The sequence below is a fragment of the Rattus norvegicus genome, chromosome 1 (genome assembly GCF_036323735.1).
Source record: "Rattus norvegicus strain BN/NHsdMcwi chromosome 1, GRCr8, whole genome shotgun sequence".
Lineage (NCBI taxonomy): Eukaryota > Metazoa > Chordata > Mammalia > Rodentia > Muridae > Rattus > Rattus norvegicus.
Genome location: NC_086019.1, coordinates 31,610,410 through 31,633,454, shown reverse-complemented (window position 1 = coordinate 31,633,454; position 23,045 = coordinate 31,610,410). Strand labels below are relative to the sequence as shown.

The 23,045-nt window shown below is 50.0% G+C and overlaps 1 protein-coding gene across 2 annotated transcripts in view; it reads left to right on the top strand.

Annotated features, from left to right (window-relative positions):
- The window catches only part of Lpcat1 (lysophosphatidylcholine acyltransferase 1), a 50,326-nt gene that overhangs the window by 11,492 nt on the left and 15,789 nt on the right, over positions 1 to 23,045 (top strand). Inside the window, exons 2-6 of one of the 2 annotated variants that reach the window (NM_001100735.1) lie at positions 6,205 to 6,347; positions 12,388 to 12,602; positions 18,738 to 18,850; positions 20,014 to 20,074; positions 22,805 to 22,863. In NM_001100735.1, the coding sequence (NP_001094205.1) occupies positions 6,205 to 6,347; positions 12,388 to 12,602; positions 18,738 to 18,850; positions 20,014 to 20,074; positions 22,805 to 22,863 (591 nt within the window). The remainder of the gene's footprint in view (positions 1 to 6,204; positions 6,348 to 12,387; positions 12,603 to 18,737; positions 18,851 to 20,013; positions 20,075 to 22,804; positions 22,864 to 23,045) is intronic. The other variant, XM_039081212.2, reaches the window with a different exon arrangement.

Here is a 23,045-nt window from a genome sequence, read left to right as displayed (position 1 = left end):
TTTCCCTCTAGGGTGGATGACGGTTTGTGTGTTCTGCTAAGACAACCCCTTGTGGCTCCAGTAGCCCTTCATTTTGCATACATCCCACCAATCCCTGAGCAAATCTAGCTCCTACCCTGAATTTCTGGATGAGGAAGTAGCATGGGGGCCTTCTGGTCCAACCCCTCAGAAGCTGGTAGCAGGTCTCTGTCACCTGTGTGGTATGGTGACAAGTGTGATGGTTGGGTCTCTGCTGGTTTATTTTACAGTTCAGCATGCTCTGGCTTGGGCTGAGTTTACTTGGATGTACCTGGCTCATTGCCATGGTCCCAGCTAAGTTTCTGGCTGTGGTGTTAATACCTTGCCCAGTCTGTGTCCTCCAGACTGTTGCACCTGTCTGGGACCCTTCCAGTTGGCCATCTCTGACCCTTGAGCTCTGTTTACCCCAAATGCTGAAGTCATCCAGGCAGCTGGGGAGCCATCCCTGTTGTTTCCGTGCCCCTGTGTTTGTTGCCTCGGCTCTTCCCTCGGTGCCTTGTGTAACCTGAAGCTCCACCCTCAGCTGTCCCACAGAGAACCTAGGCTCACCTGTCCCCCAGTGGTGCCCCTAGGGTGGAATCCAGCTCTGCTGCCACCAGCAACATTGAAGTTGGCAGCCTCGGACTGTCTCCCTGATGGATGGAGGAGTGCAGCTCCCCAGTGTACAGAACTTACCCACAACCCCACTGAGCATACAAAGCCTGCATCACCTTCTGGATGGAACCACAGAGCCGAACGTACTTGGCCTGGAACCTTCCAGGAGCTTCAAGGATCCCAGAAGTAGGTGGGAGGTGGGTGGTGGTCCCTTAATAGACCTGGCATATCCTCGGTAGGCAGAAAGACACCCTCAAATCTGGGGTGGCCAAGGCTGTGGAGCTACTGAGACTAAATGTGTAGAAGGGGCCTTGCCCAAAGACCAGACAGAGGGGCAAAGAGAATGACCACCTCCAGAGTGCACAGACACCTTCTGCCAGTGGCTCTGGGTCATTGTGGTACCAGCCTCGTCCAGGTATTGAATGGGACCTTGGCCATCAACCTGAATTGGCCTGCACCTGATCCCCCAGACAAAGATGGGGGTCCTTTAGCATCCTCCCAGGAAAGACTGCTCGTGAGAGTGTCCAACTATGACTCTAGGTTGATTTTTCAAAGGAGCCAGAATGAGGGCCAGACTTTTTAGTATTACGTGTGTGTGTGTGTGTGTGTGTGTGTGTGTGTGTGTGTGTGTGTGTGTGGTGTGTGACATGTGTGCTACACAGCCTCCGTGTGGAGGTCGGAGGACAACTTAAAGGAGTACGTTTTCTTTTTTTTTTTTTTTTTTTTTTTGGTTCTTTTTTTTTGGTTCTTTTTTTCGGAGCTGGGGACCGAACCCAGGGCCTTGCGCTTCCTAGGCAAGCGCTCTGCCACTGAGCCAAATCCCCAACCCCAGGAGTACGTTTTCTCATTTCACAATGTAAGCCCTAGGGATTGATCTCAGGTTGTTAAGCTTGGCCACCGAGCCATCCTGCTGGCTCAGGGCCAAGCTTTTAAAAATTATCTCACCATTGCTGGTCTTTGTCCTGCTGGCCTTCAGGAATTGATCCCCCTGGTTTCCTTTTTGCTTAGCATCCTCTTTGCAGGCCTAGCCTTTTTCTATCCATCACTCCCTTGTCTGAGCCTTGCTATATCCGCCCCACCCCACCCCCACACACATACCACTCTAATGCCCCATTGCCTGTTTTTTATCTTCCTTGATCCTGCCCTGTGTCTACAGGAGACTGCCTGAAGAACAGTCCTCATAGGAGGAGTATTCTAGGTCAGGGTTCAGCAGTGATCAGCTTCGTGTGTAAGAGCTGGTTCAGAGGTATCTACCAGAGACAGTGGAGAGAGTAAAGCATGTATGTCTGTGGGTCTGTGAAGGTTTGAAAAGGAACGGCCCCCATTGACTCACGTGTTTGAATGTGTGGCCCATAGGGAGTAGCACTGTGAGGAGGTGTGGCCTATTGGAGTAGGTATGGCCTCATTGGAGGAGTGTGTCACTGTTAAGGCAGGCTTTAAGGTTTCACATATGCTTAAGTTAGGCCTAGCGTAGCAATCTCCTTCTGCTGCCTGTGGATAAGATGTAGAGCTCTCAGTTCCTTCACAGCACCATGCACACCTGCATGCCACCATGCTTCTTGCTATGACAGTAATGATCTAAACCTCTCAAACTATAAGGCAGCCCCCATTTAATGCTTTCCTTTAAGAAGAGCTGCCATGGTCATCTTCACAGCACTAAGACCTTAGCTAAGGTAGTATTTATGTGTTCAGTGTGAGAATGCATGTTATGTGTGTTGGTGTATGTATGTACATGAGTAATTGTGTGTGTTCAGCATGCCCAGGTTATACATATTGGCATAGATGTATACCATTATGTTTAACTATGCAGGGTGTGTGAATGAATGTGTGAGTGTGTGGTCATTGTATGTGAGTATGTCCATACACTGAATGTGTGAATATATGTGAATGTATGTGTGTGTGTGTGTGTGTGTGTGTTCAGTGTGTGCATGAATTGTGTATATCAGTGCATGTGTGTGTGTGTTCAGTGTGTGTGTGGATTGTGTATATCGGTGTGTGTGTGTGTGTGTGTGGTCATGTGTATCTCGTATGTGTTCAGTATTTTAGTCCTTGTCCACATTGCATGTATTGGTTTCTGTCTACCATTGTGTACATGTATGTATGTGTGTATGTATTTGTGTTCAGTGTGTGTATGAATGTGTCCACATTGTGTGTATTAGTATATGTGTATGCATGTATATATAATGCGTTTGTGTTTAGTGTGTGTATAAATATGAGTGTGTCCGTGTTGTATGAATTGGAATGTTTGTTCATGTGTATCTGTATGTACGTGTTTAGTGCATATGTGAATGTATCCGTGTCTATTCTGGTGTGTATGAGCCTGTGTATTGGTACCACTCTCTACCAATGGGTGTGTGAATGTTTATCTGACTGTAAGTGTCACTGTGAGCATGTGTGTGTGTGTGTGTGCTTATGAGCAGATGTCCTTGAGTATATCATGCCTCAGCCCTTGTGCCTGTTGTCTTCATTGATACTTTGAAGCTCTGTCCTGGCCTGTGGGCTACTGGAAGCCCTGGCCTGGCCTGTGGACTCCTGGAAGCTCTGTCCTGGCCTGTGGGCTCCTGGAAGCCCTGGCCTGGCCTGTGGGCTCCTGGAAGCCCTGGCCTGGCCTGTGGGCTCCTGGAAGCCCTGGCCTGGCCTGTGGGCTCCTGGAAGCCCTGGCCTGGCCTGTGGGCTCCTGGAAGCCCTGGCCTGGCCTGTGGGCTCCTGGAAGCCCTGGCCTGGCCTGTGGGCTCCTGGAAGCCCTGGCCTGGCCTGTGGGCTCCTGGAAGCCCTGGCCTGGCCTGTGGGCTCCTGGAAGCCCTGGCCTGGCCTGTGGGCTCCTGCCTTTGCCACTTTTTACTGTGTCTATGTTTGCTACACTGCAGTTCACTCCACACTTCCTGTCCTTGACCCAGGCCCAGCCTCACAGAGAGCCTGTGTTTCATGGGATTGCTGTGGAGTGGATGCTGTTGGGCAGAATCCTCTTTCTGGGGGCAGGTCACAACCTCCCTCCCAAGGGGGCCCTCAAAATCTAATTCAGACTGTCTCCTCTGCTGCGATGGACTGTGTGTGTATACCCATGCCTATTCATCTAGACTGTATCTCTCTTAATGGCAATTTAAGTTAACACAGCCTCAGGCCAGTGTAACTCCTTACTTAATTGTGGTTCAGTTACTCACTTCCAGCTCACAGGGGAGATGACCACACGGTTTGCTTGGCTTGGCATCTTTAAGAATGATGTGGCTCCTTATAGTCAATAGGTAGCCACTGTCCACAGCTGGTCTTAGGAAGGGAGGCTAGACTGCAGGGCCCAGGATCAGTAGCCCAACACCTCCTGTGTCCGCAGAATTTTCATGGAGTTGTAACCTTGAGCCCAACCTTGTTACCTGGAAGCTTGGCTGAGTCCTTTATTCAATGTCTCTCCCCTCTTTTATCTGTCCTATACCCTGTACCAGGCTACCCCTTCCTTCCTTCATACTCTTGGCTAGCTCTTCCTTGGCCAGTTCCTGTATAGAGTAACCAGTCTGCACATGCTACCTAACCTCCTCTGGTGGGCAGCCATATTGTGTGTGTTTTTGGTAAAATGGGCCGTGGAGACCTTCTCATATACATGCCACAGATCAGCATCCAACATGACTCTGGGCTTCCTGGGTGTGGAAAGTGGACTCCCGTCTTCCTCCCAGCATCTCTCTGGCACTCTATGCTCTTGATGTGGACAGTTCTCGATTCCCTTGGCCTGTGGTCTCTAGTCTGTTCAAACTGGTTTGCACCAGTGTGGGCATCGATGTTGTAGAGACCAGTGGCTATGCAGAGTCCTCCTGAAGATGGTAGCCTGAGGAGATGGGCACAGAAGGTATGGAAGTAGGTTCTAGAAGGACTGTGGCAGGCCCCTTCAGTCCCGCCTTGGTTACCTGGGGGAGGGTTCCCCGTGGTACAGACAGGCTAGAGGGGCCAGCACTGAGGAAAGATGAAGACAGAGTGCAGAGGAAGCACCTATAGGTGGTCCTGACACTTGAGGCCTGTTGACCCTCCCCAGCATACTGTACTTTATATGACTCCATGCAGCTACCCACACACTGCAGTGCGCTGAGGTCTGTCTGCTCCCCTCCCCCATGCACACACAGATGTGAAGGGCCTCCTCCCTAGCTCATCTCTCTCCCCACAGGCTCAACAAAGATGACTCCCTCCTCAACTCTTCAAGTTTGGCATTGTCAGGAAGCCTGCTGAGGGCTTCTGGGAAAACTCCTCATAGAAAATAAGCAAGACTAACCCAGGGAAAAGCCACAGTCTGAAAAGCTGGGATCCTAGAAATCCTAGAAGCTAGGCAGGGATGTGTCAGTGGGAAGAGGCAGTTACAATAGCACAGGGTCAGCAGGGTATTCTAGGTGTCTCACAGGCGTCTTCCCAGCACCCCTGACACAGCCCTGACAGGCGTCCTCCCAGCACCCCTAACACAAGCCCCAGCAGGTTACTTCCTAGCCTTGCAAGCAAGCATCTGACATTAGAGGAACCCTGACCACAGCATTTTAGCATATTGCATAAGAATAAGCATTATGTCCCAACAGAGGCAGGAGAGGTGTTGATAATGTTCTTACCTCCAAAGACATTAGACAGGCAGATGCCAGATGTAGTCATTGGCCCAGTGAATGAGTTATTTGTTGGAGGAGATATCGGTAGCTGGATCTGTCCTGTCCTCAGGCCACGTGCGACTGGTGGACCTTTAAAGGGTGTGAATGTGGATCGACTGTTCTCAGTGTCGGGTCCACACTGAAATCTAAGGCTGTGAGAAATACCTTCCACGATGCAGCATTTGGCTCTGCTCCATGGAGCTGAGCTACCACCACATGTCTTCCAAACTCAGACACACAGGCAACAACAGCCTGGTCCTGTAGCCTCCCACTGCCCTGAGGTAAGTGCTGGTTAGTGAGCCGCACCTCCCTTGGGCTCTGGCTGGAGGGCTGTCCTGACTCCTCTGGTCCTTTGGTCCAAGGTGGGTCTTGCAGCTCGGTTTGGCCCTCAGTGCTTCACCAGTATGGGGGCTGCATACGCTGTCCCTGCTCACATCAACAGTTTCTGCAGGAGTGCACATACATGTCGAAGCCATGAGAGCAACCTGAGCTGTGAGTCCCTGGGTCCTTCTGAGAGCCTGGAGCTCACCAAGTAGGCCAGGCTGGCTGGCCAGTAAGCCCCAGAGTCCCACTAATCCCCAGTGCTGGAATTTCAAGTTTGGGCTACCACGCCTAGCTGTTCTACTTGTGTTCTGGGGTTGAGCCCCGCCATAGTGATGTTAGGGAGAGGTAGGGGATGGCATGTGTTGAGCAGGCCTGGGAGCCTGGCTCCAGCATTGGGTGCTTGGGTTCCAGCTCTGGGTGCCAGATCCTCTACATGGATGTTGCTGTCAGGGTCTGAGCAGAGCTAAGTGCCAGCCAAGCTCTGCCTTGTTGTCCCCAAAGTGTCCCCTCAGTGTGTTTAGTGAGGAGCAGAGGACGGGTGCCACAGGGATGACAGTGCATCGGCTAGCTGTGACCTGGCTCTGCAGGAGGCCAGGGTGCAGGCAGCTCCAACCTGTTCTCAAGCAGGAGTGCTTAAAAATAACACCTGTTTTCCCAGGTGGCTTTCATGACGCTGACGCTGTTCCCCATCCGGCTCCTGTTTGCTGCTTTCATGATGCTGCTGGCCTGGCCTTTTGCACTTGTGGCCTCCCTGGGACCTCCTGATAAGGAGCCAGAGCAGCCCCTGGCCTTATGGAGGAAGTAAGTAGCTTTCTTGGCTGGCAGTATGCAGTGTGTGTGTGTGTGTCTGTAGAGTGTGTGTGTGTGTGTGTGTCTGCAGTGTGTGTCTGCAGTGTGTGTGTGTGTGTGTGTGCAGTGTGTGTGTGTGCAGAGTGTGTGTGTGCAATGTGTGTGTGTGCAGTGTGTGTGTGCCTGTGTGTATGTGCAGAGTGTGTGTTTGTGTCTGTAGAGTGTGTCTGCAGTGTGTGTATGTGTCTGCAGTGTGTGTGTGTGTCTGCAGTGTTGTGTGTGTGTGCAGTGTGTGCATGTGTGTGTGTCTGCAGAGTGTGTGTGTCTGCAGTGTGTGTGTCTGTGTGTGTCTGCAGAGTGTGTGTGTGCAGTGTGTGTATGTGCAGTGTGTGTGTGTCTGTGTGTATGTGTCTGCAGAGTGTATGTGTGTGTCTGCAGTGTGTGTGTGTGTGTGTGCATGTGTGTGCACGCACATGCATGCATACCATGATTGTCACAATGTCACTGCTCAGTCAGGGTGGAACTGTCTCCCTTTCTAAGCCTGCTTTTACTGGGACTTGCTATCTTCTTGCTGCTTCCATTGAAACTAGCTTGTCCCCCTTCCTGTCTTTTGCTCTGGTCTTTAGGCTTCATCTTCAGAGTTCTATGGGTCATGTGGCTGCTGTACCTATGTCCCAGAGCACAGAGATGCCCACCACCATGGCCTCCTGTGTTCCAGAACCTGTCCTGCCTCTTGATGGCCTTAAAATTCAAACCAGAGCTCCCAGACCACCCTAAACCAGCTCTGGATCTACTGGTGGGAGTTGTGGAACATATGCTGCTTAGGCAGAGCGGACAGCACCACCGTGACACAGGTCCCTGCCTCAGCCCTCACAGTGTGGGTGCCATGGGCTGGGGAAGGAGCACACCTTCCAGGCAGGCATATTTTAAGCAGTTTCAAGGGAGCACTGTTTGAGTGACAGATTGTAGCTGACACATCCTACCCACCTGGGGTCACTGAAAGTAGACAAGCCTGCACTGAGTCCAGTGATCTGATGCTAAGCCTGCTTTATGACCAGACAACACTGAAGCTCTGGCTACCATGGGCTGCAGCCAGACAGTCCTGCCCTAGTGGGGACCTTGAGGCAGTCCATGCCTCCTGAAGGGTGGACATTGTCACTGTAGGTTACAGGTCTGTAAGACCAAAATTGGGCCTTGCCTATACACGAACCTCAGCTGTCTGAAGATGGGTATGCCGAGAACACAGCCAAACGGACGCTCCATTAAACCACGCACAGTGTCAAGATGCCATGGACACTTTAAGTGGTTTCTTGTGTCTTCCCACCTGTCACAGATTTCTTAGCCAGAGCCCTAAGAATGCTCTGCTGTTGTCTTAAGAACACACTCTCTCAGCTCAGAAAGACAAACAAATCCTTGCTGGAAGTACTGACAGAGAGGCCCGTAGGCCAGATCTGGCTGCTGTGCAAATAACTTCTCCTGGAACGTTCGCTACTTTCACAGGGACATGAGTTGTGTGTGTGTGTGGGGTGCTCTGTGACCCCAAAGCCTAAAATGTCACCACTTGGTGTTCTGTGAGCTGAGTGTTCCCCCAAACCTCCAAGCCTTTCTTTGCTTGAGAGGGCCTGATGTGAGGACACAGGACGTTTGTTGAGGAGAGAGGCAAGAAGGGACCTCATCTTCTAAACTCCAGCTCTCTGGATGTCAGATCACTGTCAGACCTGAAGATCTGTGAGCACCCAGTGTGAGCATTGAGTGAGGCTGGTCATGGGTGAAGTTGTCTGCTCTCACCTCTCTCTAAATTTGTCTGAGATTTTCCTAATCCTCTGAATAGCATTCTTTGTTGTGACAAAAGATCATAAAATACGATTCTGGTATGAAATATAACTAGGCACATCAAATCTAGGCCAAACTAGATTCTGCTTTTGAGCATGCTTAGTATAGAGGAATTTTAATCCAACAACCTGGCTGCTCTGGCCAGGGATCACATTCAAAAACCTTCTAGGTCTGTATGATCTGGCTAGAATACAGACACACCTTTAATCCCTCTGGCTACAATAGAGACACGCCCTTAGTACATATCTTTAATCCCAAACAATGAAGGTAAAGTTAGTTTGTAGAAGGAAGCAGCCAAGTTTGAAAGTGATGTCTAATTGAGGGGCAAAGTGATGAATCAGAGAAAGACATGACAGAATGAGTCAGAAATGGGACACACCCAACTTTCACGGTGACAGACAGGAAAGACAGGTGACTTGAGAGCATTGCACACATGGTGGTGGGCAGTTTTACGGAGACAGGTTGCAGGTATAGACAGAATGAACCAGAGAATGTTCTCAACTTTAGACGATTAGAGCAGATGGCCAGAGTCAGAAACCAAGCAGAGTAATTCATCCAGAAGCTAAGAGAAGCCAATTTGAATCAGTTTGGAGACGCATTTGGTCCAGAACAGCTAAGTTGAACCAGCCAGCCGGTGTTCAGAAAGAATTAGAAAAGGTGGGCTTACTCATCATAAGCCTCTGAGATGACAATTACATCTGACAAATAAAAGTTATATTTATAGCTGAGTCCAGAAGCTGGGAGGCAGATTTGGGGGGATTTAAAGGTATTTGGGTAACAGGTGTCAGCTCTTGGTGACAAGGGACTGAAGATACTTGCTGCTGCTCCATATGCTGCCTGGTATCAAAAGGGCCTGATCACCCTTTTCTCTCTTCCTTATCTCAACTCAAGAGTCTTGGAGCAACAGGACCATCGTCAAAGTGGATGGCTCAGGCTGAACTCCTCCCCTGCCTGCTCTCCATGCTTCCCTGACCTTTCCTGTGTGCAGTGCACACTCACTGGGCTTCAGCAAGCTACAGAGGGGCACAGCAGACTACTTCCAACAGCTCTGTTCCTGGGTGTCTAAGTCACTCAGTCTGTTCACAACAGCTTCACCACACAGATGGGCTACAGGTTTCACATGCAGTGAGGGAGAGGCTGATTTCTTATGGCCATAGTTTCCCTCGAGCTTTGTACATCCTTGTCAGCTTAGAGTACATGTCATTCTGTGTGAAAGAGAATGTGTATACATGTGTGTAAGGGTGCATGCCCACGTGTGTAGATGAGTGTGTGTTTATGAATCATGTACATATATGAATGTACACACATGAGAGTATGCATGTGTGTGTGCGCGCCTGTTGGAGTGTGCATTTAGATGAGAGTATGGGTGTGTTTAGATGTTGAAATATGTGTTATATATGTGTTGCTGTATGTACATAGATGAGTGTACACAGGTAAAATATGTGTGTATGTATATGTGTTAGAGAGCACATGTACATATAAAGATGATGGTGTGTATGTAGGTGTGGGAGTATGTATACATACATACTTATATACATATATAAGTGTGTTGGACTGCAAACATGTATGAGTATGCCTATTGTACTGTATATGTGAATAGATAAGAGTACGCAAGTGTGTACATGTTGAAATGTGTGTGTGTAGAGTGCATAATGTGTTAGAGTGTGCATATGTGTGCATGTATGTACACATGCATATCTACACAGAAGAGAATGATGTGCATGCAATCATTTGATTGTACAGGCTGGAGTATATGTAGATGAGTATGTGTACATATGTAGAGAGTGTCGTGTGCAGTGCACCCATGTATACTGGACCTGCCTGTACAGTGAGTGCTGTGGCACATGAAGCCCTAGACACCGTTATTCCGGATCTGTGGGAACTCGGTGGATTTGTGGCCCTGGGCTCTCATGGGTGCTTTTGACTTCTGAAAGGAGGAGACACGGCAATAAGGAGCCTTAGTTGTAGTGGTACAGAATTAGGGAAAGGCGGGCTTTAAAATAACCGGCTGCAGAGTAAAGCTCTGCTGAGTTACAACGCAGATTCATTCAGACCCAGGCTCGGGTTACGTTTGCACAGCAGAGCTGTTGTGAACAGATTGATGTTAAAGGCGATTTTTTTTTTCCTCCTGTGAATGAAGTTGGAGCATCCAGACATTTCCTGAAAATCTCAGTGAGTGACACAGTTTTTAAAAAGATGCTTATTTTAAGTTACTTTAAAAATGCAAGTGTCATAAAAATCATAGTGCTGCCTTTCGCTAGCACTGACCCCTGGACCGGCTCTTCCACCAGAGGACTCTCAGGGTGGGTCAGGCGGGAGCCAGGTGCTCCTGCTGGTTTGGGGCTGACTGACTGGCAGCTGGGGAAGGGGCTTGTTCCCAGAGCTCCTCAGGACTCAGTTCCTGGGTTGATAGAATGCAGCATCCCCCAACGGTGAGACTGAAGGACTTGAGTGTCCTACCCCCTACCCCCAGAGAGGAGTCCCCTCCACCCACCTCCATCCTGGGGAACTTCCTCTGTGGCACCCCAGCCACACCCTGTGATTTAAAGTTTTAAATTACACACGTTCTTTGCATTTTGACTACAGCTTTTGGGTTTTTTTTTTTTCCTCTTGCAGTTTTAATGTCTCTTTTTGTTGCTTGTGGCAGAAAGAATATCAAAACCCCCAATTCAGCCTCAGTTCTCGGAGCCCTCCATGGTTAGGCCACGCTGTGGGGTAGTGCTGGCTTCCCAGGGCATCCTAGGATTGCAAGAGGAACTTGGACCTGGTTAAGCACTGACAACCAGCTGCTCTCCTCTACCTGACATTCTAGTGAGCCCGAGTACATCACGCATGTCCTTCACCCGAGGTTGTGGGCTACGGAATCAGGACTCGTGCACCTCCTCCTCAGTGTGCTTCTCCTCAGTCTTCTCTTCATCCTGTGGCCAAAGCCCCAAGTCATCTTCAGCACTGAGATGCTAAGCTCCCATTCTGCCCCCTTCTCCTTCGTGTCCCTGGAGCTCTCTTTTCTGGCCTTTCTATAAAGTTGACCTCTGACCTTGCCCAGAGCTCACTGTCCTCTTTGTCCCCATACAAAGACCAGCAGGATAAAGGGTCTTCAAGATTGGGGGTCGATGGCGCTTACTCTCCAGCTCCCCTCTTCCTCTTGCTCTCCCAGCACTGGCTCCTGTATTCGCCTAGCCTTCCCAGAGCCTCATGCCCCATCCTCGTCAGCACCTTTCTCTGGTTTTACTGTGAGTCCATCCACAATGTCCAGCTGACACTGAGGAGTAGGTACCCATGTGTCACACCATCCCTGCAGATTGAACCTTGAGTCTGCTCCCCAGTGTCTCCCGGTAACTACAGCAGCTGCTTATCCTCCAACCAAGCAAAGGTGACTCCTCGAGGGAGGGGAGGTTCTGTACCCAACAGTGATTGGCCACTGCTTAGATCTGTTAGGGATCCTCCCACAGAGCCTCCAAGGGAGTTAGCACTTTGGGAAAAATCAAGGAACAGGGCTTTGAGCGCTCTCTCTCTCTCTCTCTCTCTCTCTCTCTCTCTCTCTCTCTCTCTCTCTCTCTCTTTTTTCCTGCATGTTTTGGTCCCCTGGTTAGCCCAGGGACCAAGCTCCAACCAGGCCAGCTCACACCACTTGTCACTGCAGGGGTGTCCTTAAAGATGTCTGAGTGCTTGTTGGGGGTGAGTAAAAAAGGAAAACCTTTGGGGTTGAGAGCCTAAGTTCTCACATGTTTCAAAGTTAAATCACAGGAAACCAAGACCTAGGTTTAGGCTATTTTTCTCACTCCTATATTCGTGACCATCTATGTCTTTCCAAAAGCTGAATGTTGATTCCTGTGATCAGTCTCCTAGGCAGAGTGGCCAAGGGAATGAGGTCTGGAAGGCTTCCCAGGGCACCACCTCTGCTGTCAACTGAGGTGCACTCAGCCACTAATAGGTGTTTGTGTGCTTTGATGGTTTCTTCTCATGCGAGGCTGAGTGCTAGCATAAGCTGCTGGTATCCAATGTGTGGGTGTCTCTGACCTTGGCATGTGGTCTGCAATCGATGCTCAGAAGCTGTGCTCACCTGCAGGCTGCTCTGGTGAACAAAGCCCCCCAGTTGTCTGTCAGATCAGGTGGGCAACATTAGCTACAGGTGCCTCTGGCAAGGCCCCAGCATCTTTTCCCCACGCCCCTTCCGTGCCTGCCGAGGCAGGAACTCAGTGTTGCATATTTCTTGCAGGGTCGTGGACTTCCTGCTCAAGGCCATCATGCGCACCATGTGGTTTGCTGGCGGCTTCCACCGAGTAGCTGTGAAGGGGCGGCAGGCATTGCCTACTGAGGCTGCTATCCTCACCTTGGCCCCACATTCCTCCTACTTTGATGCCATCCCGGTCACCATGACCATGTCCTCCATTGTGATGAAGGCGGAAAGCAGAGACATCCCAATCTGGGGAAGTGAGTGAGCAACTGGGAGTGGGTGAGACTGTGGGAGCGGGTGAGCACCCGGGAACGGGTGAGACCGTGGGAGTGGGTGAGCACCCGGGAATGGGTGAAGCGATAGGAGTGGGTGAGCACCCGGGAGCGGGTGAGACCGTGGGAGCGGGTGAGCACCCGGGAACGGGTGAGACCGTGGGAGTGGGTGAGCACCCGGGAACGGGTGAAGTGATAGGAGTGGGTGAGCACCCGGGAATGGGTGAGACCGTGGGAGTGGGTGAGACCGTGGGAACGGGTGAGCACCCAGGAACGGGTGAAGCAATGGGAGTGGGTGAGCACCCGGGAACGGGTGAAGCGATAGGAGTGGGTGAGACCGTGGGAGTGGGTGAGCACCCGGGAACGGGTGAAGCGATAGGAGTGGGTGAGCACCCGGGAACGGGTGAAGCGATAGGAGTGGGTGAGACCGTGGGAGTGGGTGAGCACCCGGGAACGAGTAAGACACCTTCTCACTGGCAGCTATGGCTATGCTGGTTTTGTTATTGTGGTTCCCTGTAGCATGGGCCTTGTCATTTATCAGTACTGACATGTCCCACGGTACTGTCATGTGCAGAGATGCATGTCTGAAGTCTGTCGTGCAAGCATTCATTTCCTGAGTCACAGCAGTTCAGGGGTCTCTCGAATGTCTGGGCAGCTGCACCTAAGAACCAGTGACTCCCACAGACCAGGGACAGTAGTGTCTTGGGGCTGCTGGTCAGATCACAAAACCTGAGTGGTTCGATGTAGCACAAGGCATTTCTGTCACCTTCTAGGAACCACAAGCCCAGGGTCACAGTGTGTGCGAGGGAGACTCCCTCCAGAGGCTCCGTGGGAGATTGTCCTGACTGTCTTGGTCGCATGACCAACTTTCCTCAGTCCCTTATTGTGTGTGTCTTAGCTAAGAATCCTGTTGGTGGATAATCCAAGGTAGCCTCGTTGTAAGATCCCACAATTTCATCTGCGTAGACTTTTTGTCTGAAAGACCATGCTCACAGTTTCTGGGGTTGAGAAATGGTTCCCGGGCATCTCAGTAGATGATGTGTTAGTTTCTAGACATGAGGTGCAGTGCTGGGGTACCTCAGGGTGGTGGTGGTTACCAGGTATTGTGGTAACTGTGGTGTCCTACAAGAACAGTGGAAGAAGGACGGTTCAACCTGGTGCTTGTGATAGAAGGGCCCACAGCGCCATACCCCCCATCACGGTGAATGAATCTCCTGAGTAAATGGTGAGAAGAGAGACAGACTTGGCAGAAGGGCTCTATGCTATGTCCCACAGTCCCGCTCTGGTGTCTGGGCCCTCTGTGAGTGAATGTCCTGGTTTGACTCTGTGGCTCTGCGGGTCTCATGAAGGTGACCACTCTGCAGCCTCACCTGCACTGTAGAAAATAGGTTTGATTCTACCAGATCGTGTGGGCCCTGGCAGTGTCACCCGAAAACAGAGGTGTTCCCTGATGTCTTAGTTAGGTTGCCACTGCTATGTTGAAACACCAAGACCAAAAAGCCCTTGGGGAAGAAAGGCCTATTTCAGTGATAAACATCACTGTCTATCACTGAAGGAAGTCAGGGCAGGAACTCAAGCAAGGCAGAGAACTGAAGGAGAGACCGTGTAGGAGTGCTGCTTACTGGCTAGATTTTCATGCTTTGCTCAGCCTGGTTTTTATATACACCCAGAACCACCTGCCCAAGGGGTGGCACCATTCAAAATAGATTGGGCCCTCCCACATCAGTCACTAATTAAGAAAATACGCTATAGGCTTGCCCGTGGGACAGTCTAGTGGTGGCATTTTCTGTGTCAGGGTTTCTTCTCCCAAAATGACTTGAGCTTGTGTCAAAATGTCATAAAACTAGCCAGGCTACTGTCTGGTATCCTGATCTCTCTGTACACACCAGGCTCCTGCTCCTTTGAATTCAGAGAGAACTCTAAAATCTTGAGGTTTGTTTGCCTGGAAGATGGGCAGAAGAAAGAACTTGGCTTCCACTCTGAGCTACCCAGCACTGACCCTTCTGATCTGGCCCTGATCCTGCTGCCTCTCCTAGATGTAGCCACAGAAACAGCCTGCTGTCATTTGACGGGATTATGAGGAAATGTCTCTCACACTATCTAGGGGCACTAAATTTTTCATGTGTGCCTGCAACCTCCAAAGTGCCCTCACTTTCTTCCTTTTTCCTTTGCTGTTGAACAGGCACTCTTCCCCATCGTATAGGGAAATATTAAGGCACTGGCTCATAGCCATGGGGAAGCAGGTGGTAAAGGAGGCTAGAACTGAGGCAGATGGCAAACAAGGCCCCTAGCCCCAGACCAACACAGACTTCCCTTCCCCCAACACAACTGTGACTTTTCAGCGGCCTCTGGCTGTGGCCAAGTCCACTGCAAACATGGCCTCCATGGCCTATGTGCTTTCTACTCAGGAAGTGTGGTCATGCCCACTCACGGGAAATGGGAGTTTTTATCATGGGTTCAGGCAACACTGTGGTCAGTATCCTAAGCATATCCAAGGCTCACGGACCCTGGGTGAATTCCTTTTCTCCAGGTGCTGGTACCTAGTTGGCTCATATAGAGGTAAAGAAACCAGAGTGGGACTTGACTAGCGGTTTGCGGTTTGTATGGAGAATTAGATGGGAGTGTCTCATCTCCGCCAAGCATTTGTATCAGTCTCCTGATCTGGATAGCCAAGACTTTGCAGAGAGGTCAGCGAGAAGGCAGAAGGTGGGACCGTGTTTAGCTTTTGCACCCATGAGTGGTGTAGCAGATCCTATAGACGGAAATGAGCTGCCCAGTGTAAGGACATCGATTATGAAACAACTCCGAGCAAGCAGGGTCTCTCCCCTTTCTGACGAGCTCTCGGAGAGAAATTGAGCTGTTTGGGTCATCGGCTGTAGATCTATCAGTCTGATCACAAATAGACAAGGATACTGCACATGCCTGGGACATTGGGTTGAATTCCAAGAATTGTTTTGGAACCGAGATGGGGTTGTGATTGGCAGATGTGCAGTCCACCCTGCTAACCCTGAAAGGTGTTGCAAGCCCTAAATGTCACTGCATGTGGCGCCTGGCAAGATACCACAGCCTGTTTGGTTTTACAGAGATGTTATCACTGTGCACAGAGGTTCTTTCTGAAGCCTGTGCATTTCACCGTCATTTACAGATAGTCCACAGACCCGAGACGGAAGGCTGGTGGCAAGTTTATCAGAAATGTTCATTATCAGGTACAATGATGTGTAGTCCTAGCACATGAGTAGCTGAGGCAGGAGGGTCACCTGACTAAGGCATCAAGACCCTGTCTCTAGAGGGAGAAGAATATTGAAGGCAATATGCCAGACTAGGTACTATGCTGAGCATTTAGCTAAGGGTCCTCTAGACCCCTCGAGAACCCAGGATGTGATCTGGGTCTTACCTCAGAGCAGGCTCATGTTGGCATGGTTTGTCCCAACTTTCAGCCCAGCCCCTCTTTTGGGTCCTGTGACAGACAGATTCTAATTATTGAAGAGATGTATGTTGAAAACACCTGAAGTGTTTCACCTTTAGGTCTGTGGGTGTCAGGAGTAACCAACCTCATAGCTTTTTTCTGTCTCTCTGTGTATCAACTTTGATTATGTGTCTGTCTTGGGGTTTTTCTTGCTGTGATAAAAACCATGATCAAAGCAACTTGAGGACACGCATTGTTTCAGCTTGCACTCCAGGTCACAGGTCACTGAGGGAAATCAGGGCAGGAGCTCAAGCAGGGCAGAAACTGAAGCAGAAGCCATGGAGGAGTGCAACTCCCTATAGTTTGTTCAGCCTGCTCTATTATACAACCCAGGGGTATCACTCCCAACAGTGTGCCAGGTCCTCCCACATCAATCATTAATCAAGAAAATCCCTCACAGACTTCCCTACAGGGCAGTTTTAATGTAATCATTTTCTTAATTAAGATTTCCTTTTCCCAGAGAATTTCATGTCAAACTGACAAAACCAAGCAGCATTCATTCAGCAAATGGTCAAGTGACGTTTGGAGGTAAAATGCTAAGGGTTGAGAGTGTATTCACAGGCCTGTTGGAGCTTCGGGCAGGACTATGTTGGCCCTTCACACAACATGTGTAGCCTGCTGACAGGGAGCTGCCTTTAGGAGCAACTCATCCATCAAAGTCCAAATCACTTATGTGATGGAAGGTGATTTACCCAGGAACCCTCAAAATGCCATCCTGGGTGCCCAGATGATCACCTTGTCTTGCTCTATCCCTGGAGCCTGTCTTAGGTAGGGTTTCACTGCTGTGAACCGACACCATGATCAAGGCAACCCTTATAAGGACAACATTTAGTTGGGGCTGGCTTACAGGTTGAGAGGTTCAGTCCATTTTCATCAAGGCGGGAACACGGCAGCATCCAGGCAGGCACAGGGCAAGCAGTACTGAGAGTTCTACATCTTCATCTGAAGGTGACTAGTAGAAGACTGACTTCGAGGCATCTAGGACTAGGGTAAAGCCCACGCCCACATTAACACAGCTATCCCTACAAGGCCACACCTCCAAATAGTGCCACTCCCTGAGCCAAGCATATTCAAACCATGACAGAGCCCTTCTTGCCTTTCTGTGTCTATCCTCAGATTCCCTAAAGGACCGGCAGGCATCTTCCACTGTTTGAGTCGGTTTTCTTTTTTTTTTTTTTTTTTTTTTTTGGTCTTTTTTTCGGAGCTGGGGACCGAACCCAGGGCCTTGTGCTTCCTAGGCAAGCGCTCTACCACTGAGCTAAATCCCCAGCCCCTTGAGTCGGTTTTCTTATTCTTGCCATCAGAGACACAGAAAGCTCCTGTACTCAGCCCCATAAAACACACTAGGCAGTGAGACCAGGTGAGCCCAGCGCCTCTGGGAAGACGATGGCATCGTAAGGCAAAACAGACAAGGGGGAATTGAGACCTAATCCTCACAGCATCTAGTCCTTTCTCTTCCCTATCACTCTAGTCATTTCAGCAGCCTCTGGGAGTTGACAGGAGAGGGTGAAACAGATGCTTGAATGACAAGACGGCAAGGAGACATGATTGTATCCTTTGTGTGCTTCACTTTCTAGAAGAGTTGTGAAGACCCAGTGAGTTACTGCACAAAGGATTTCCTTCCTTTCCTTTTTAAAAAATGTATTTAATTAGTTAGTTAGTTCTGTGTTTTGTGGAAAACCTTTTAGAAAGAATCGCAAAGCATCCTTTTCAAGTCTCAGAATGATTTACAGAAAATGGTCCTGGGAGATCATCTGGGAAACACAGTGGCCCTGGGTCCAACTCCTTTTGTCACAGAGCAGGGACTGACCTGAGTGCCGTTCATATTAAAACCTCTTCAGAGTGTGTTGAGCAATAGTGTATTTCTACATGGTCTTACTTTAGTGGTCCCTAACATTTTGGTCTGATGAGCCCCGTGAGTCACGGCAGAATAAGTACCATGAACCTAGACTAGATGTAGAGATGGCATGGTGTAGCAATTACTCCAGGGCTGTGTGTAATCTCTGGGGTTCTTGCATCAGAGAAGCAACAAGAGTTTGTTCTCACCACCCTGGAAGCCAGCAGACCAAGAGGAGGGTGTTGATAGCAAAGCACACAGTGACAATTGGCAGAAGTCCTTGGTACTCTGTACCTGAAGATGTATCCTATCTTTCCTCTTCATCCATCCTTCTCTCCCCCCGCCTCTGTTCTCTTCCAAGGACCTCAGACATTGATTAGGACCACTCTAGTTAGAGTGATATGCTGAACTCGGTCATATGCAAATATCTTATCTTCGCTTAGGGTCATATTCCCAGGTACCGGGAGTTAGGGCTTCATCCCTGACTTTGAAGGATGCGAGTTCAGCCCACAGTGAGGTCCTAGAGTACTTGGATCTCCTTGTTCTGCTAATGGAGCAACACAGACAACCTGTGCTCGGTGGCGTTAGGTTTCTATTATGTGCTCTGTGCTCTAGCTGACAGTCCTGGGACTCATTGTTCCTCCAGGGCACGTGAGTTTCAGGAGTTCACTGGAAGGTTCCTCACCTTCTGTGTATCTGCGTGGCCCGGGGAGCTAGGTGTCTTGAGGGTATGCAGATCACTATGGCCCCCTTGAGGCCTCTGCTCAAGCCTGGAGTTGGAAGCTATACACTCGATAACCTGTCTCCACTCCTACAGCTCTGATAAGATACATCAGGCCCGTGTTCGTGTCCCGCTCTGACCAGGACTCTCGAAGAAAGACAGTGGAAGAGATCAAGCGACGGGCGCAGTCCAATGGAAAGTGGCCTCAGGTAGAACCAGATGTGAACTTTGAGAATGGGAGAGAGGGAGGGGAAAACACAAAGTCTGCTCTGTCCGTCTCTCATGCTGAAGTTCACCTTGCTCTGTCTTTAGGCAGTGTGTGCATCTGAGGGTGCTCTTGGTGTTGGACACTTTGGGTTTCTCTGTCTGGACTTAAAATGAAAACATATTCTCTTGGGTATCTACTCCTTGTATCACTGGGATGGCACCTTGCTGACTGCCCTGAGTATTGTCGACTTTTTGAGTTAACTGTGAGCCTGAGGAATTCAACACTTACTAGGCCCTGGACTGAGCCTTGTGTCCTGCTGGCCAGCTGCTGTAGCTACATCCATGGGGTTGCCTTTGCCCTCGGCCCCTGGAAGTCTAAGCTGCCTTGGTGTCATACGTCTTCAATTTTTTTTTCTTTCCCTTTGAGCCAACAGATAGAGGCTGAAGGTTTTGCGGGAAGTCCTGTTTTTTAGTTGCTTAAAAGCCCTGCAGATCTGGTGCTAAGTATGCCCACAGTCAGCCATTGTGGAGGCTTCTGGCTTCTAAGGTGTGGCAGGCGCAAGTGTATGCACAGACACACACAAACGCACGCACGCCTGCACAGACAGAAGTTGCTCCCTCTTCTCCAAGGAGCTTACCTGTGCTCTTTGTATCTTTATGCATGCCCACTGAGCCCACCCAGCCTCCTCAGTGGATCACCTTCCCTTCAGGGCTCAGATAGGAAAGCTTTCCACCATGGGGAGTCTTAGTTTGTTCTGTGGCCGTGAGACAGCCACTGTGTGTCCATGGGAACAGGAGTTTCTTCACAGTAGTTGTTCCCAGTGACTGTACAGTTCCCTGCTTGTTCCCAGCGTCTCTATTCCTCCTGGTGAGGCCCTTCGCCAGTGTGTCCACTCTTGGCCACTCTCCTGTGATGCATGTGTGGCTGACAGCCTTTGCTGCTGCTTACTTTGTTAATAGCTCATTTCATTCCCCTCCCCCCGCAGCCATGGGGGATGGGCCTCCCCAAAGATCCTCACCCCCTAAGCCTGAGGGGGCCTCCCAAAGATCCCCCCTTTCCAGGAGCCATAGTCTAAAATTATGCCAGTAAATAGAAAAGGCCCATCGGTGGGTGGGCTCCGGATTTAAGTACAATGGTTTAATGCTATCTTTTTCCTATTTTAAGATAATGATTTTTCCAGAGGGAACGTGTACAAATAGGACCTGCCTCATTACCTTCAAACCTGGTATGTAGTTTTGTTTTTTGTTTTTTGGGTTTTTTTTGTTTGGTTGTTTTTTTTTTTTTTTTTGTTATGTTTTCTTCTTCCTCACAAAGAAGAAACCAATCGTGCCTTTGAAGTAGTGTCATCTGCTGATAATGGAAATCTCGACTGTTATCTTGTATGACAGGTTCTTAGAGGTCACGGGAAGTCTTAGTGTTTGGGCCAGGAGCTAGAATGTCTGTAGGACGATGAGGAGACTGAAGGCAGTGGCTATGATGAATGGCGATGTTTGCCTGAGCTCTGAGGTCTTGACCAGTCGTGACCTGGGCCCTGGCAGCTCTGACTGACTGTAGTGGTCTTCCAGCCTGTAGCTCAATCTTCCGGTTTCAGAGCCTCGGGAGAACAGCAGTCCTCCACGTGCATGAACAGTGACCCATCGACTTGGACACTTCCTTGGGGCACTCCCCAGGTGTAGTGCTGAGGCTGAGTCCCAGTATTTAGCTCCTGACTCTACCTGGTTAGAAGTTTTGTACACCCCAGGCGGTGTAACAGGTTTACCCCTTGTTCCTGCTGTAGCTCTGAGTGCCGTTGAGAGGTGAATGGGACTCTTTCTGCATGAGGTGCACACACCAGCTCCCACAGACTGGGTCATACTGGCCACAACTGCCCAGTATTCTGCTTTCGGCTACATCACACTACCCTGTTTTGGGTCTTTCCGAATTCATGGTCTTTCCATTCATTTTTAGTGCTAGGTGGTACATTCTAGAGTCTTCCACCTCCTCGGGCCACCCTTTTTGTGCTCATGTGCACATGGCTGAGTCCTCCCCTCGTTGACACAAACAGTAGTCATGCACAGAGATAAAATGCACAAAAGGGAACACAATCTCTCTCCAGTATATCGTGGTCACTCTTTCTAAAATAGGCTTAGCAGCTAAGGCATCATGTTGTGACCAAGGCCTAGCTGCAGGAGAGCCCTCCCCACTTGGAACCCTCGTCCTGGGTATGGCCTATAAAACACCCATCCATTTAGTTTGAACCCTCAGTAGTAATGCCTCGCCATGTCCCCAAGGCCACGGGTACAGTATAACTGAACTGTCAGGGAATTGGGTGTCTCAAGCCATGACAGGTAGCTGTGAGGGAACCATCCGTCTCCCATCATAGTGGGATTTACCCGTCCTTGAAAGAACACCCAGGATTGGCGCCTCACAGGTGCAGCTCAGCTTCCTGTGTGAAGCTCAAGGGATGCAGACACAAAGAGAGCCGTACACAGCACGGCCGAGGTTGTATGCCGCAGTTACCCACGAGGACTAACTGTGTGGTGCCCACCACCACCACTAACTGTGGTTCATACCATAAACACCTGCTGTTTACTTAGCCCTGGACCAGCATCCAGCTTACCACCATACTCCATGACACATGTGAGGTCTCTGTGTGGTGAACCCCTGTGTCCTAGTCTGGGAAGAGCCGTCTCCCAAGGGTATCCCTGCTGCTGGCTGCTGCTTAGGAACCTGATGCCCGGCCAGCATCTGTGTCGCCCACGTTGTATTTGCCTTCATAGCCACATGCGTTCAGATGCACACTTTCAGCCAGGTTCCACGATTAGACATAAGAAGTTTAAAATAGTGGCACTGCTTAATTTGAATAGTGTCACCGTGACGCATGTCAAGATGAATGTGGCAGTGAGCACTGCTGTCACACAAACAAACCAGGGTGGCGTTTGTGGTCCAAGTTTAGTCCTCTGAGGCGATAAGCGTGTTCTCTAGCATGCATGTCTGAGGATGCTGGGACTCACTGACTGTCTTGATAATGGAGTAGGAGCCAAGGTCTGCTGACCCCAACTAGGTTCAGACATGGGAGCTGTAGGATCTTGTGCCTGAGGCAGAATCTAACAGCCTGGGTCATCAGCTCTGACATGTTCTGACACTTGTCTCTGGTTCAGACCACCCTGGACGGGGAGCTGGCCGTAAAGACAGAAACTCGTGACAACCCCACATGCAGATTTTTTCCAAAGGTGTTTAGAAATCCTGAGTCAGGACCATCACCAAGGCCCTGAACTGAAGGATAGAGGGGCTGCTAAAGCATCCACAGAGCCTCCTTCCAGGGCCTTTCCCCTCCTAGAATGGATACACACTGGTTTCAACCAGCCAAGAAGAACACACACACACACACACACACACACTTCGAATACCCATCCTTCAGTGTATGAGTGTCCCAGATACCTTGATTTTCAGAGGTGTGAACCTTCCAACATCTATATTTAAAAAGAATAGGACATCGTAGCCAGGCTCACTAACCCATCAGTATATAAACAGTAGAAATGACTGGCAGGGCTGGTCACCTATGGGACAGGGCTAGGCTAGACTGTCCTGCCCTAGACAAGACCAGGTGTGCCTCATTCATCATGGTGACCAACCCTAAATCCAGGTCCCAGGCAGTGTGTAGAAACCAAAATCTCTAGCACAGATCTGTGGAGGAGAGGGCCGGACAGTTCCGAGCTCTGAGGTACAGACATACTGGAGCCCCTCCCTCACCTCCCGTCTGTGTATTCATGTTGGTACTGAGACACCAGCAGCTCTCTTCTTGGACAGGGCAGAGTACAGGAAATAGTCTGGGAATCCAAAGGATCTCTTCACTGACAAGGAAAGCTGGCGCAGAAAAGCTCGGTTTATTAAGGCCAGTGACAGTGCCACAGCTCGGTCCCACCTTCTCATGTTTCCTGTTGCCAGCACTGAGAATCTACACTTTCCTTGGCAGGTGCATTCATTCCCGGAGTTCCTGTCCAACCCGTGGTGCTACGCTACCCGAACAAATTGGTAAGTCATGTTCTTATGTGTTAAGAGGAGTTCAGGAGGAGTGAGAGCTGGCTAGGTGTCTTGCTTGTGCCTGGGTGGCTGTGCACCCTGTATCCTTTGTTCATCCACAGTAATTGAGAGAAAGGTTGGCAGCACCACACAGCTGCAGCCCAGAAAGGGAGAGGCGGGCTCCTCAGGTGGAG